This window comes from Palaemon carinicauda, chromosome 42, assembly GCF_036898095.1.
Source record: "Palaemon carinicauda isolate YSFRI2023 chromosome 42, ASM3689809v2, whole genome shotgun sequence".
NCBI classification, from domain to species: Eukaryota; Metazoa; Arthropoda; class Malacostraca; order Decapoda; family Palaemonidae; genus Palaemon; species Palaemon carinicauda.
This window is the reverse complement of record NC_090766.1, coordinates 24,968,414-24,982,573: the sequence shown is the minus strand read 5'-3', so window position 1 is coordinate 24,982,573 and position 14,160 is coordinate 24,968,414. Positions and strand designations below refer to the sequence as shown.

The 14,160-nt window shown below is 39.2% G+C and overlaps 1 protein-coding gene across 1 annotated transcript in view; it reads left to right on the top strand.

The window, feature by feature from the left end:
* Positions 1–14,160, top strand: part of LOC137633221 (centrosomal protein of 192 kDa-like) — an 88,988-nt gene that overhangs the window by 60,574 nt on the left and 14,254 nt on the right. Inside the window, exons 19-25 of the mRNA XM_068365390.1 lie at positions 1,400–1,529; positions 1,790–1,957; positions 3,686–3,850; positions 3,985–4,153; positions 5,656–5,851; positions 5,969–6,131; positions 6,484–6,605. Of these exons, the coding sequence (XP_068221491.1) occupies positions 1,400–1,529; positions 1,790–1,957; positions 3,686–3,850; positions 3,985–4,153; positions 5,656–5,851; positions 5,969–6,131; positions 6,484–6,605 (1,113 nt within the window). The remainder of the gene's footprint in view (positions 1–1,399; positions 1,530–1,789; positions 1,958–3,685; positions 3,851–3,984; positions 4,154–5,655; positions 5,852–5,968; positions 6,132–6,483; positions 6,606–14,160) is intronic.

Here is a 14,160-nt window from a genome sequence, read left to right as displayed (position 1 = left end):
AGAAATAATGGTATTTATTTTTATACGTTCCTACTCATTCCAAAATGCCCAAAATATTAATAAAACGTGTACCTAAACAACAATAATTATTTAAATGTGTACGAAATTGGTCAGAAAACTATATAAAATAATTTTAAACCATTTACTGTACATACCTTTGAGCAGCGGTTCAATGGCATACAGGAATGGATGTGGAGAGGATGGAAGGGGGAGGTTACTGCTTGTAAGGAGAGTCCCCTTCCATGATGTGGCTGGGTAGTTCTCCTTCAGGGGTTTTTTCTCTCTGCAGTAAAAGGTCGGGCAAATCTCCTTCAGGGGTTTTTTCTCTTCTGTTTCTCTTCATTGGAGGGGAATCAGGCTGGGATGTAGCAGCTCTCTTTTCTTTTATGAAAAACATGTCAATTGTCAGCTGCTTCTTTCTCTTCTGCACTATTCTTCTAAAGTGAGACATAACATTATCATTAATGTAGGTATTGGCCGGCATTTTCTTCCAAAATAACCCGGTCTCATCGCAATTGAAGACTTGCTGCGGGATTAAATTTTGTTCCTTAATGTATCGGTCGAATTCAACAACGTATTGTTCAGCTGCCGCCTGATCCGAACTGGCTGCCTCCCCATGCCTAGTCACACGGTGAATACCAGTTCTGTTCCGGAATTTCTCGAACCAGCCCCTGCTTGCTTTAAAAGTAAATGACGAATCACTTTCACTAGTACTGGCATTTTTCTTCACCAATTCTTCATGAATATGAAGAGCTTTCTCGCAAATGAAAGCTTCACTTATACTTTCCCCGGCCAACTGCTTTTCTTTAATAAATATAAGGAGCAACTTTTCCATTTCCTCAATTACTTGTGGCCTTTGCTTACTAATTGCTGTCACTCCCTGTGCAACATTAGCATTCTTTGTTACTTCCTTATTTTTCAAAAAGGTCGAAATGGTCGACTTCGCCATGCCATACTGTAAGGCTAGATCAGACACTCGTGCACCATTCTCGTATTTCACAATAATTTCCTTCTTCAACTCGATCGTTGTTCTCAGTTTTCCTCTTATCCTTCCCCTTATCACTAACTTTCTTGGGGCCCATTATTATCGGCAAAAAGAGACAATAAAACGCACTAAATCACAATAAATTCTCAACTCGTGTTGTCGGATTGACGCTCTCTCTTGAAATGATGCTACCCGACCAAGCGAGAGTAGCCGAGATGGCCGCTCATCTCACTCGGTCACGCGTTCGGCTGTTCGAGTTCCGGTTTTTTGTTCGAACACCGCAGCAAAAATTACTCGAATTTTTTGGTCGAACTCCGATTTGTTCGAATTTAGAGTCGTTCGACTACCGAGGTATCACTGTAATATATTTGGAAAATTGTTTTGCTTACCTTATTCATACCTTTTTTCCCCCAGTGTTCTGTTTTTGTGTGTGGAGCCAAAAGGAAAGTTGTATGAGATTTCAATTGTTGGAAAGTCATATGGGGTTCCAAAACTCTTAAAGCAACCTGCAGCTCCTCTCCAGAGAACTAGAAGTGCTCCTATGGTAAGAATACAGAAGATATTGTTTTAAAGATCAAAGATTTTTATAGCCCTTGTGCTGGTGGCATTGTGTAGTTTTGTACTTGACTTGAAGCAGGTCTAGTTATCATTTATGTATATAGCTTTATCTGGACTTGCATTGATCATCTTTTGTACTACTGTTTGGGGGGGTCTTTCTTTTAATGTGAAATACTTTATCTGGGTATTCTGTCATGTTCATTTAATTATATCTTTACTTTCAGTTTGATTATTTTTTTTCTAAAGCCTTCTCAGGTTACCTTGAAATCGGCCTTGAAGTCTTCGAAGTCAGAAATAGCTTTTGGTACAGTTGCGGTTGGGGACCAGGCATGGAAGAAACTTGTTCTCTGGAACAATTGCCCAACCCAAGCTCTGTCCTTGTGTATCATTGTAGCAGACAGCAAAGCATTTCAGGTACGCAGATTTTGAAATGAACTCATAACGTACCTGTTCAGCAATTTTCAGCCTTTTTGGTGTGTGTGACTGAGGAGTGCATGCAGTTGCAAGATTTTTCACAGCTTTGTTCTGGTTGCTTGGAAAACATCATGCCATTTACATTGTTTCTTTTTTATCTTTAATTTTTCATCCATTATCAAATTTAACTTTTATTTTTATCCGTTATATAAAAAACAGTAGCTAACATTGATTGCATGAGTACCTTTAAGTATTCCCACTTATTTCCTGCCTTTTTAAATTTTGGCATTCTTTACTTTGTGTTTTGCAATTATTTTTTTTTTTATTTTTACTGTTTTGTATACTGTAAATCTATACATTAGGAACTATGGTAGTTAACATATAGGAAAGATTTCAGATAACTTAGTGTTTAATTAATTTCATTTTTGGATATATTGTACTGATAATTATGATTTAATCTACATATTACACCATGGTCTGCTGTCCATAATTGGTAAGAGCAACAGTTACTCATTAAGATACTTTAAGTACTGGCCTTACTGCATGATGTTGTCTAGCTAGTGTTCTTATATTAGCCTTCATTTACACTGAATAGTCTGGCATATTTGTTATCTATTTCTCATTTTGCTCACACAACTGACAATAGAAAGCAACTGACCTTTTAGTTGGTAAGGGTTGAAGAGATACTTTAACCCTTTTACCTCCAAGCTATTTGGAACTTTCCAACCCTTAACCCCCAGGCATTTTTTTTTCAAGCACATTTTGCAATATATATTTTTTAGATTGCTCTAACAGCCTTAATTTTCATCATAGAGAGGTCAGGTTGGTCGTATTCTTTTGGAAAATGCCTGAAGATTCTTATAAAGTTATCAAAAATATGCCAAAAAATGTAAATAGCATTTTTTGCAAGGACATACTAGTACATCCATGGGGATAAAGGGATGAGTTTTGTGAAACGTGCCAGTACGTCCATGGGGATAGAGGGATGAGTTTTGTGAAACGTACCAGTACGTCCATAGGGGTAGAGGGATGAGTTTTGTGAAACGTACCAGTACGTCCATAGGGGTAGAGGGATGAGTTTTGTGAAACGTACCAGTACGTCCATTGGGGGTAAAAGGGTTTACTATGGTAAGGAACACTTTTAGGAGAACTTTCAAATAAAACCTATTTTTCCTAGTCTTGGATAGCACCCTAGCCCTATGTATCATGGCCTTTCAGTGTCTTGGGCTGCCATAGTTGCTCTGAATCAAAAGGTATGTATGTGAATTGAAAATAAAATTTGATTTATACACAAATGTTTATTTTCACTTCACATACGGTTCTCAACTCTCAAACATTCGGAGGTACAAACTCAAATCCAATTGAAATCACAAATCTAAGATATTGTATCAAAAGTTCACAATGAAATACTGTACTGTAATATAGCAATATTATATAATTTAATGCAGTAAGCAAGACAACGTTTGGCTTATAAAATAGGACTATTTGTTGACTTCTGCAGCTGAAAGTTTTATGTATGTGAGTCAGGTGAAACCTACCCTAAGCCGAGTTACAAACAGCTTCTTGGAACCCATTAAGTTTAATTTGAGGGCTTTCTGTAGTGGTGTAGTTGTTGGTATTACAAGTTCTGGATATCTTGAATTGCATGAGAGGTCAAATATTATTTTCAAATTGGTGATATTTTTAGGATTATGGTAAAAATGACTATTCTATTATTATAATCATCAGGTATGTACAATGGGGAGCAAAGATGGAAAAAGCCTTTTAAATGCTGTGCTGGAGCCTAATCAAGAGTTAGCACTCTCTGTCTTTTTCACTCCAACTGCAGTTGAGGCAACAAAGGGCTGCTTAATATGTAAGCCTCGTGGTCTTCCAAATCCTATAAAATTCCAGGTGAGGGATTGTTTTTGGTATATTGATAAAAATAAGATTTTTTAATATAATTAAATCTATATAAAATTGAATAGTATGATTTAGGTGAGTTTAGTATAATGGTTTTATACCATTACAGTCAAAGTTCATTACAGATTCCCCTGCAAGGTTACGGTGGTCAGGGCAAACTGCTCATTCCAGATAGTAATGATGGTGAACCGTTCATCATTAGAGATATATCTCCTCATCAACCAGCAATGTTTCACACTGCTCTGGCTAATACTGGGGACAGAGAAATGTTTCTGAAGTTACGGCTATTTGCAGGTGATTATTACATTTATTGCATTTTAAATGAAATGTGTGAGGGTACTTCCTTCTTTGTGTAGTGGTAATTTATTAAGCTTCATGGGTCATTATCCAGCGTGATTTTGGAACAAAAACATCTCTGCTTAAAGGTTTATAGGTCGTTCTTGAGTATCAAACAAAGAACAGTTCATTTCTCTTTTGCACAATGTTCTAAAGCTCAAATACGTATACGTATAAACAGTGTTCAAATCCCCTTTCCCCTCATGTGAGACTTATTAAGTGGACCAACTACCATAGTAAGGTCATGTTCCAGTGCAAATCTATCAAGAACTATAAGCTTAGGATTAATGCTGTTCATGTCATTAATTATTATACTGAGCTATCATGAGTCTCAAGGCCATTTAACAATACTTTAGAGTATTACCATGAATTTTATCGTTCTGAAAAAGGTATAGTAGGTTAAGAAGAAATGGAGCAGGTCATTCAAAATCTATGTTCAACAGACCTCATTCATACTTCTAGCCCTGATTTGCTCTAATGCCATTAAAAATATCTCGCTTCATGGCTAATAATTGTTGGTGTTTTATTTATTACTAATAATATATGGTGTCATTGCCTCTCAAAAGCTACGCTGGAGCTATGCACTCGATAGTCGTCAGACTCTAGCATTACAGTACCACCTACACAAACTACCTTGGACAAAGCCCTTAGGATTGTGTTAAAAGATTCTGTGCTGTGTCCCTCCAGTTCCAGCTACTTAACTTATTTTCTCTCTTCCACTTTGCTGTAGAACTGTAGTTTACCCTAGCTAATGTAGCATACAGTACTGTATTTAATGGTAGAAGCTTTACTGGGCTAATGTAAATTAGATCATTTTAGTTAACCTGCACATCAATAGTCCCCAAAGTTGTTATAGTAATACAGTACAAGCCAACCATTGTTTATGGCAGTGGTTCCCAACCTTTTTTCTATCATTTCCCCCCTGCACCCAGTTCAACCATCTAGATATCCCCCTTCATGACCCGCCCAGCCCTCATGCCCACTCGCCTGCCTCAGAAATGGGCATGATACTCCAATCCTCCCCTTGAATATCATGTCAGTGAGAACTGATATGATCTTATCACACTTGAATGGCTAACATCAAATTGCCGCACGTACTATGAGGACTTTTCCGCTTGTTTTAGTTAGTAGTTAGTGTAATTATTTCCCCCTTGGAAGCTTATGGTATGTTATTTCATACTAATCCTATAATCAGTACTAACAATTCAGAAAGTTTATTTACATATTTATTGTGTAAAAATCAGGCTATTCAATCAAAATTTTATGCACAGTAGACTTAGCCTAGACTAAGCAATTACCATGAATTGCAACTTTGGATAATAAACAAGTGATTAGTAAAACTTAACAGTACCTGTATCTCAAAATAGCTGTAATTTTTCTACATTCTAAATATACTGTATGTGAATATAAATTTAGTTTTAGGATTCTTAATTGAATGTGCATGGATTTTTGATTTACAGACGAAAAGTGCACAGAGCTCATCCCAGCGACAGATATATCAGTCCAACCGCAAGACTTACTTCTAAAGCCAAAAGACAATCGTGATGTTTTTATCATAGTGAATGGAACCTCCTCTGTAATGGCTAGGACCCCCGGATGCTTGGCTTTCCTACAGATCATATATGGAGATGAAATCTTGAGAAGACGCTTTAGGAAGTTAGTTCATCCTACAAGGAATGTTGACTTTATTGCAATATGCGATACATAGTATGAGCATTTAACATTTTCCTAATTTTAAATGGTATACTCATTAAAATTTTCTTTCTTTCTTAGAAACAAGGCTGCAAAAGTACGACATGTCAACGATCCTTGTCTGCTGAAAATTGATTGGAATGTTTTATTTAGTGGAGAGAGAGATGAACAAGCAGAAGATGTTATTCTTCCTTTACACTCGGATGATGCAAGAATATTTTACAGCTCATGTTCTAAGATTCAGGTATGGTGTAACAAACTTGATGTAAATGTCTTTCTTAATGGCTGTTATTTTTTAATGAAATGTTCTTTAAAATTGATTATTCTCTATTACTCTTCCTTATGTTACTTAAAGCATGTAATGAAAAAAATGGTTTGCTGTTGAGTGGGAAAAGACTAAAAAAAAGAAGAAAGTTTTACTGTTGAGTGGGAAGGGCTAAAGAAGCAGAACAAAAGGGTAATGATCAATGCAGCCATGGGCAGAAGAGGCACTAAAGAACCTAGAGTATTACTGTATCTGTACTGCATTGCATGAGACACACTTCAATTTCTGTTTATATTACAAGTCAAGTTACTTACTATGAAATATTTTACAGGTCCAACTTGATGGTGAAAAGCAGGTGATTGATGACACATCAAGTATTGCATTTACTTGCCTAGAAGCAGAATACACCATGAATTCTGTGTCCATGGCTAATATCTCTATGCAGCCTGACAGGTAAGGTAATTTTATGTAGAAGTTATTATCTTCATCATTTGGAGTTAAATGTTATATCTTGATTTGTTAAATCAAATTATATTTCTATTTTGTTTAAAATAATCCTTTAAATAGTGATTGATAAGTTTATTAGATGTTTTTCAATAGGCATGTTTCTTCTATGAGCGCTTATTTGACAAAGTGGGAGTTTGTTTTTTAATACTGTCAGACAGTATTGCAAACCTCAAATACCTGGTTACAAATGTCTAAAAAATATGAAAATTGTAAAAAAATGAATTAATTTTTTTTTTGCAATGAACGAAAGCTAAAGGGAGCCTCAGAACTGTCTGTATACCCACCACCTGTAGTAATGACTGCGGTGACCAGGCACCAGGAAATAGGAGATATATGTAGGGATCTAAACTAATTTCAGTAATTTTTCCCACCTCAGATGAGAATTTTTTGGCACTAATGATATTTAATGCAATTGCATGGTCATAGGATAGAGGCCCACCTCACCTTATGAGTTTAAAGCTGATTACTGGGGAAATTAACTGCTTGTTCGGCTGTTGTTCTGATGAGTATCTTATCATATGAAATTAGATCTGAAACTAGACGTCCTTAACCTTTCAATGCCTGGTAGCCCCAATAAAGTCATCTGAGTCACTGAATGACTTCACTGTTCTTGGCCACTAGGCTAAGATTTATAATCCAATCTAATCCAAAATTCACTTAACCAAAGATGGGTGATTTTTCATTGAATCTAAGGGCACGTGAACCAAGGTAAATTTCCCCCAATTTTGACCAAGTATGTTTCTACTTTTTTTAATTTTATTTTCACTTCAGCCCCCTATATTATATAATCTATCTTCTATCTTTCTGCCCATCACCTATGAATATTTACAGGTCTCTTTTGGTTACAACTTTGTTCTAAATTGCAAAGATGTTTCCACGTTCATAGAAATCCATTGCTTTTATGAATGAGAGAAGAGATCATGGTTAGGAGAGGATTTACAACAAACTATTTTTGAGGTTTATGTTGATGACAGCCAACCAAAAGATGGTAGTGATAATAGCTAGTAATAGCAATGATGATAATCATCTGTGAGAATTGACTCAGTGGATTTAAGGGGGAGGAGCTCTTTCAGTTAGAGCCTTTGGCTTCAGACCTGAAGTACATGTTTACAGATGAATGGGAGGTGATTTCATGTTCCCACTGTCTCACTCCCAACAGACTTGTTTAGCCTACACCTGTCTCACTATAAGGATTTATCTTGTGTGGTTAGGTATTGAATGAACCATCGAGGAAGTTAACTCTGTCCTAGTGGTGAAAATGAGAATTTTCAGAACAATTGATAATAATTAGATGACACCCAATCACAGCTGACAATTCATGGTGTGGACTCTTTTGTTGACCTAATCAAATAAAGTGAGCAACCTGTATGATGAAACTTCTTGAGGTAGTAAATGATAAATTTACTGGTGGAGTGAAAGAAATGTGTAAGTACCATATTACACAAATATTCCAAAGTTGTTTTCCTCTCAAATCTTTATACAATACCATAGGTAGTAGGTTGACTAAGGTACCAGCCACCCTTTGAGATACTACCACTAGAGAGTCATTGGGTCCTTTGACTGGCCAGACAGTACTGCATTGGATCCTTCTCTCTGGTCACGGTTCATTTTCCTTTTTCCTACACATACACAGAATAGTCTGTCTTATTCTTTACATAGCCGCCTCTTCTCATACAGCAGACAACACTGAGATTACCAAAAAGTTTGTCCTCGCTCAAGGGGTTAACTACTGCACTGTAATTCTTCAGTGGTAATTTTCTTCTTGGTAAGGGTAGAAAAGACTCTTTTAGAAGAAAGACACTACAAAATCAAACCATTGTTTTCTAGTCTTGGGTAGTGCCATAGCCTCTGTACCATGGTCATCCGCTGTCTTGGGGTAGAATTCTCTTGCTTGAGGGTACACTCAGGCACAATATTTGATGTTATTTCCCTTCCTCTTGTTTTTTGAAGTTTTAATAGTTAATATAATTCAAGGGGTATTAGTTTGTTGAGTGTGGTGGGAAAAGTGTATGTTAGAGTACTGATTAATAGGATTAAGTTGTGGAATGATCTTCCAAATCGGGTAGTTGAATCAGTAGAACTTCAAAAGTTCAAAGTTGGAACAAATATTTTTATTTTGACCAGGCTGACATGAGTCTTTTTATAGTTTATATATGACATATCTGTTTTGACGTTGTTAATAGTTTATATAGGACATATCTGCTTTGACGTTGTTACTGTTTTAGAATGATTTATTGTTAACTTGTTCTCATCATTTATTTATTTCCTTATTTCCTTTCCTCACTGGGCTATTTTTCCCTATTGGAGCCCTTGGGCTTATAGCATCTTGCTTTTCCAATTAGGGTTGTAGCTTGGCTAGTAATAATAATAATAATAATTAAGGATAAAACATAGAATGCAATCTTAGAAGTACAAAATGGTTTTAGAAGAGGTAGGGCTTGTATGAATCAGATTTTTACAGTTAGGCAAATATGCAAGAACTATTTAACAAAAGGTAAGGAGGTGTATGTTGTGTTTATGGATCTGGAGAAAGCGTTGATAGGGAAGCAATGTGGAATGTGATGAGGTTATATGAAGTTGGTGGAAGATTGTTGCAACCAGTGAGAAGTTTCTACAAAGGTAGTAAAGCATGTGTTAGGATAGGAAATGAAGTGAGCGATTGGTTTCCGGTGAGAGTGGGGCTGAGACAGGGATGTGTGATGTCGCCGTGGTTGTTTAACTTGTATGTTGATGGAGTGGTGAGAGAGGTGAATGCTCGAGTGCTTGGACGAGGATTGAAACTGGTAGACGAGAATGGCCATGAATGGGAGGTAAATCAGTTGTTATTTGCAGATGATACTGTACTGGTTGCAAACGCGGAAGAGAAGCTTGGCCGATTAGTGACAGAATTTGGAAGGGTGTGTGAGAGAAGGAAGTTGAGAGTTAATGTAAGGTTATGAGATGTACGAGAAAGGAGGGTGGTGCGAGGTTGAATGGAGAGTTACTTGAGGAGTTGGATCAGTTTAAGTACTAGGGGTCTGTTGTTGCAGCAAATGGTGGAGTGGAAGCAGATGTACGTCAAGAGAGTGAATGAAGGATGCAAAGTGTTGGGGGCAGTTAAGGGAGTAGTAAAAAATAGAGGGTTGGGCATGAATATAAAGAGAGTTCTGTATGAGAAAGTTATTGTACCAACTGTGATGTATGGATCGGAGTTGTGGGGAATGAAAGTGACGGAGAGACAGAACTTGAATTTGTTTGAGATGAAATGTCTAAGGAGTATGGCTGGTGTATCTCGAGTAGATAGGGTTAGGAATGTATTAGTGAGGGTGAGAACGGGTGTAAGAAATGAGTTAGCCGCTAGAGTGGATATGAATGTGTTGAGGTGGTTTGCCCCTGTTGAGAGAATGGAAAATGGCTGTCTGCTAAAGAAGAGTTGATGGGAGAACTACAAGAGGAAGGCCAAGGTTTGGGTGGATTGATGGAGTGAAGGAAGCTCTGGGTGATAGGAGGATAGATGTGAGAGAGGCAAGAGAGCGTGCTAGAAATAGGAATGAATGGCGAGCGATTGTGACGCAGTTCCGGTAGGCTCTGCTGCTTCCTCCGGTGCCTTGGAAGACAGCGAAGGTAGAAGCAGTAGGGGATTCAGCATTATGAAGCTTCATCTGTGGTGGATAACGGGGGAGAGTGGGCTGTGGCACCCCTAGTAGTACCAGCCTAACTCGGTTGAGTCCCTTATCAGGCTGGGAGGAACGTAGAGAGGAGAGGTCCCCTTTTCTGTTTCATTTGTTTGATGTCGGCTACCCCCCAAAATTGGGGGAAGTGCCTAGGTATATGCATGTATGTGTAAGAAAGACTTATTTCAATGTTGTTACTGTCCTTAAATTATTTTATTTTGTTATTTGTAGTTTATTTCCTTATTTCCTTTCCTGATTAGGTTATTTTCCCTGTTGAAGCCCTTGGGCTTATAGCGTGTTGCTTTTCCAACTAGGGCTGTAGCTTAGCAAGTAATAATGATAATAATACCTTTTTTTTTGTAGAAAGAATTAAGATAATGTTTATTAGAAAGAATTAATTTTCAATATTAAACATAGCCGGTGATCATATAAGCTGTCAGCTCTGCTGCCCGACAGAAAAACCTAAGGACAAAATACGCCAGCGATCGCTATACAGGTGGGGGTGTACATCAACAGCGCCATCTGTCGAGCAGGTACTCAAGTACTCCATGTCAACACAGAACCAATTTTCTCTCTGTCGTGCCACTGGCAAGACCTACTAAATACGCTGTTACTAACTGGATTTGTTTTCACAACTATTTGGTGAAGTACACTATTCTAGTTTTGAGCTTTCGCTATGCAGGGGTTTTATCTTCATCTCAAAACTTGAACTCGTTTTGGATAGATTTAATTATGGTGACAAAGAGAGTATGGACTCTCTTTCACTTTTAAATGGCCGACCCTTCCCTTAGACGGAAGTGTGTTTAGGTTTTTAGTAATTTTGCTTAACACGTTATAGATCTATATATTTTATATCTCTCCGCCTTTATTAGGCCTCTTCGATTAACTTTCCATTTATTATAAACATATAAAAATAAATTTTAATGTTTTGTTTATATGCGACCTTTCCTGATAGTAGGCGGTCCTAACTTGGAACCGAAGTTAATCAACGTTGAGCCCGTTATATCGTATTTAGCCTTTAAAGAATTTAAAACTTTTTAAATTTAATGTTTTATGAAAGAATTTCTTTGATAGTCTTCATACTGTTTTCAAAGATGAACTAACGTTTAGTTTTTTTAGACTACGCAGTTGTTGACGTTCAGGACGTTCAACATGCGCTCTATCGTTACGATAGAGAGAGTGTGTATCACGGTTTCACTTTGCAGTAAGAGTAAATCGATTCTGACGTTTCGTTCATTCTTTCTTAACTTAAATGGTTTAAATTCTAAATTAAAGGCACTTTTTATTTGGAAAACCTTTCAGTTTTTTCCTTTAGCCAAATAACATGTTTTTTTTTTTTTTTTTTTTTTTTTTTTTTTTTGACGATATATAATTGGGCTCTTCTCTCAGGTGCGAAATCAAGAGAGAAAGAGAGAGAGAGATAGAGACGGAGGGAGAGAGAGGAGAAAAAAAACGTTCCGTTCAAGCGGGTAACGTTGTTCTCGTATCACTCTCCTCCCTAGTCGCTGTACGGGGAAGAAGGTAAAACGTTTCTAGGGTTTTATTCTTGTCCCCAGGCTATGTGCGGTGAGAGATTGTAAACGTAGTTTATTTGAACTAGTGTTTAGTCTCTTTCCCAGCCACTGAATTCTTTATCTTTATATATGTTTTCTGTTTTTGCTAATATTAATGAGCTGCATTATACGACTGTTTTCGCAATTACTACCTTTTAATGAAGGGTAGAATTGCGTGTTTCAGGTAGAAATCAGTAAAAGTTTCGATTTCAGTGAAATAAGTGCAAAACAGAAAATCGAAGTGATAAAGTGATATGCGCAAAGTGTTACAGTGTTGCGTCCGAGGGTTCGTCTGTTCGTGCCTGTCGTTCACCTAGTCCGGGACCTCTTGCAAGCTCCCAAGCCCAGGGGAGAAGTAATGTCGAACGACTTATGGGTTCGTCAGGCCTTGATCAACGAACAGACGTTTCCCTCCGTGGTTTCGGGCGTATCTACCCAAGATCGCCCCACCCACACAAAGACGAGAGAGCCCATTTACTTCTCGTCTGCGGAAGAGGTTTCTCGTAAGAAACCATGGACCAAGGTCTCGCAGCTTATTAAGCGCAAGTCGGTCCCTTCCGCGCAAGTCCAACGGCCCAGTTGTAGCCACTGGGTCAGTTCGGACTCGCTGCAGTCTTCCGACGACTGCTCACCTCCTAAGAGAGGCAAAGCGGTACCGCAACAGGCAGTAACACCGTCTGTTGCCGCACCTGCTACTGTAGACCCTAAGTGGTCTTTGCTGCAGACCATGCAGACACAGTTAACATCTTTAATGCAGGACTTTCGTGCGGAGAAGGTTGACGCTGCACCCGTTAGCCTACAACCAACCACGGTTGTGCGTTCAGTTGACGCTGAGGCTACCTTCTCCCGCACTCCAGCTGTGAGAGTCCCGCCACCCATGCGCAGTGTACCCTGCCAGCCGCATGTTGACGTTCAGCGACGCACGGAACCCTCCGTTGACGTTCGCGAGTTACAACAACAACCTAAGTTGTTTTGTTTTGACGCGGTGCGTCAACCTCCGCATTCTAGAGTTGTTTTGACTGCTCAGTATAGACAGTCAAAGCAGTCTCGAGTGAACACTGTAGTTGACAGTTCACAGACTGTCAAGCAGTTACATGACGTTGCCTTCTGGTCTGCTACTAATGCACCAGTGCTGTATGTCCTCACGCACCTGTTGTGGTTGACAGTTCAGTTGTTGACAGTTCACAGACTGTCAAGCAGTTACATGACGTTGCCTTCTGGTCTGCTACTAATGCACCAGTGAGAGACTCACTGAGATAACCTAGCTTTTATCGGACAAGGTTCCTGTAGATGAGAAAGTGCTGTTCTCCCTCCTACTGATATTCCTTTGAGGACTCTGTCATTTGGAGAGGGGCCTTAAGCTGCTTAGCCTCCTATGGACTTTAATTAAATCATGATGATTTTTTAAGGATCTTCGTCCGGATCTGGTAACTGCTGCTCCTCGTTCGCCTAAACGTCAGAACTTACACTAGGCCTAGCTACTTCGAAGCCGTTGTTGTTAAGCTAGTGCTCTCTCGCTCTCCTAGAGAGCGTTACGTTGGCTAGGCGACTGGTTTTTGCACCAGGAGGAGTTTTAGGGATACAGCCTTTGATTTCCCTTCTTTTAAACTGGCTTATAGAGCGAGAGTCTGATAGGACACGAGAGAAGTTCTCGGCTTGGGAGTTCATGCCTCTGCCCAGATAGACTTCTCAATTCTGGTAGACTCGCCCTGGCGCCTAGCCAGGAGACGCTCCAAGTTGTTTACAGGTCAACTTCTCACTTTTGTCGAGCCTTTGAAGTTTTGCTGTACTATTATGTCACACATAACAAGGCTTCCAGGGATGGTAAATGGTTCCGCCTCAGTCGCTAACCCCGTCTGTTGCCACACCTGCTCCCGTAGACCCTAATGGGCTTTGCTGCAAGACATGCAGTCCAAGCTTGTGTCCTTCATAGAAGACTTAAATGCGGAGAAGAACCTTCTGGCCAACAACCTTCCAACCGGTTGGTTGTGCGCCCTGTTGACGCTGAGGTATCCTACTCGCGTCTGCCAGTTGAGGTGGTTCCTCCACCGATGCGACCCAGTGTGGGTTGCCAGTCGCACGTTGACGTTAAGCGACGCTCGGAGGTGGTTGTTGACGTTCAGTGTGTCACTAGGAAGACGTTCAACAACCAGCAGAGGTGACTTGTTGTGACGCAGTGCGTCAACCTCACCAACCCGGTAGGGTGTTGACTGCACAACCCAGACAGTCTAGACAGTTCGGGTTGACGCTGTACTTCCTCGCGCACCCATGGTTGTTGACAGTTCACAGACTGTG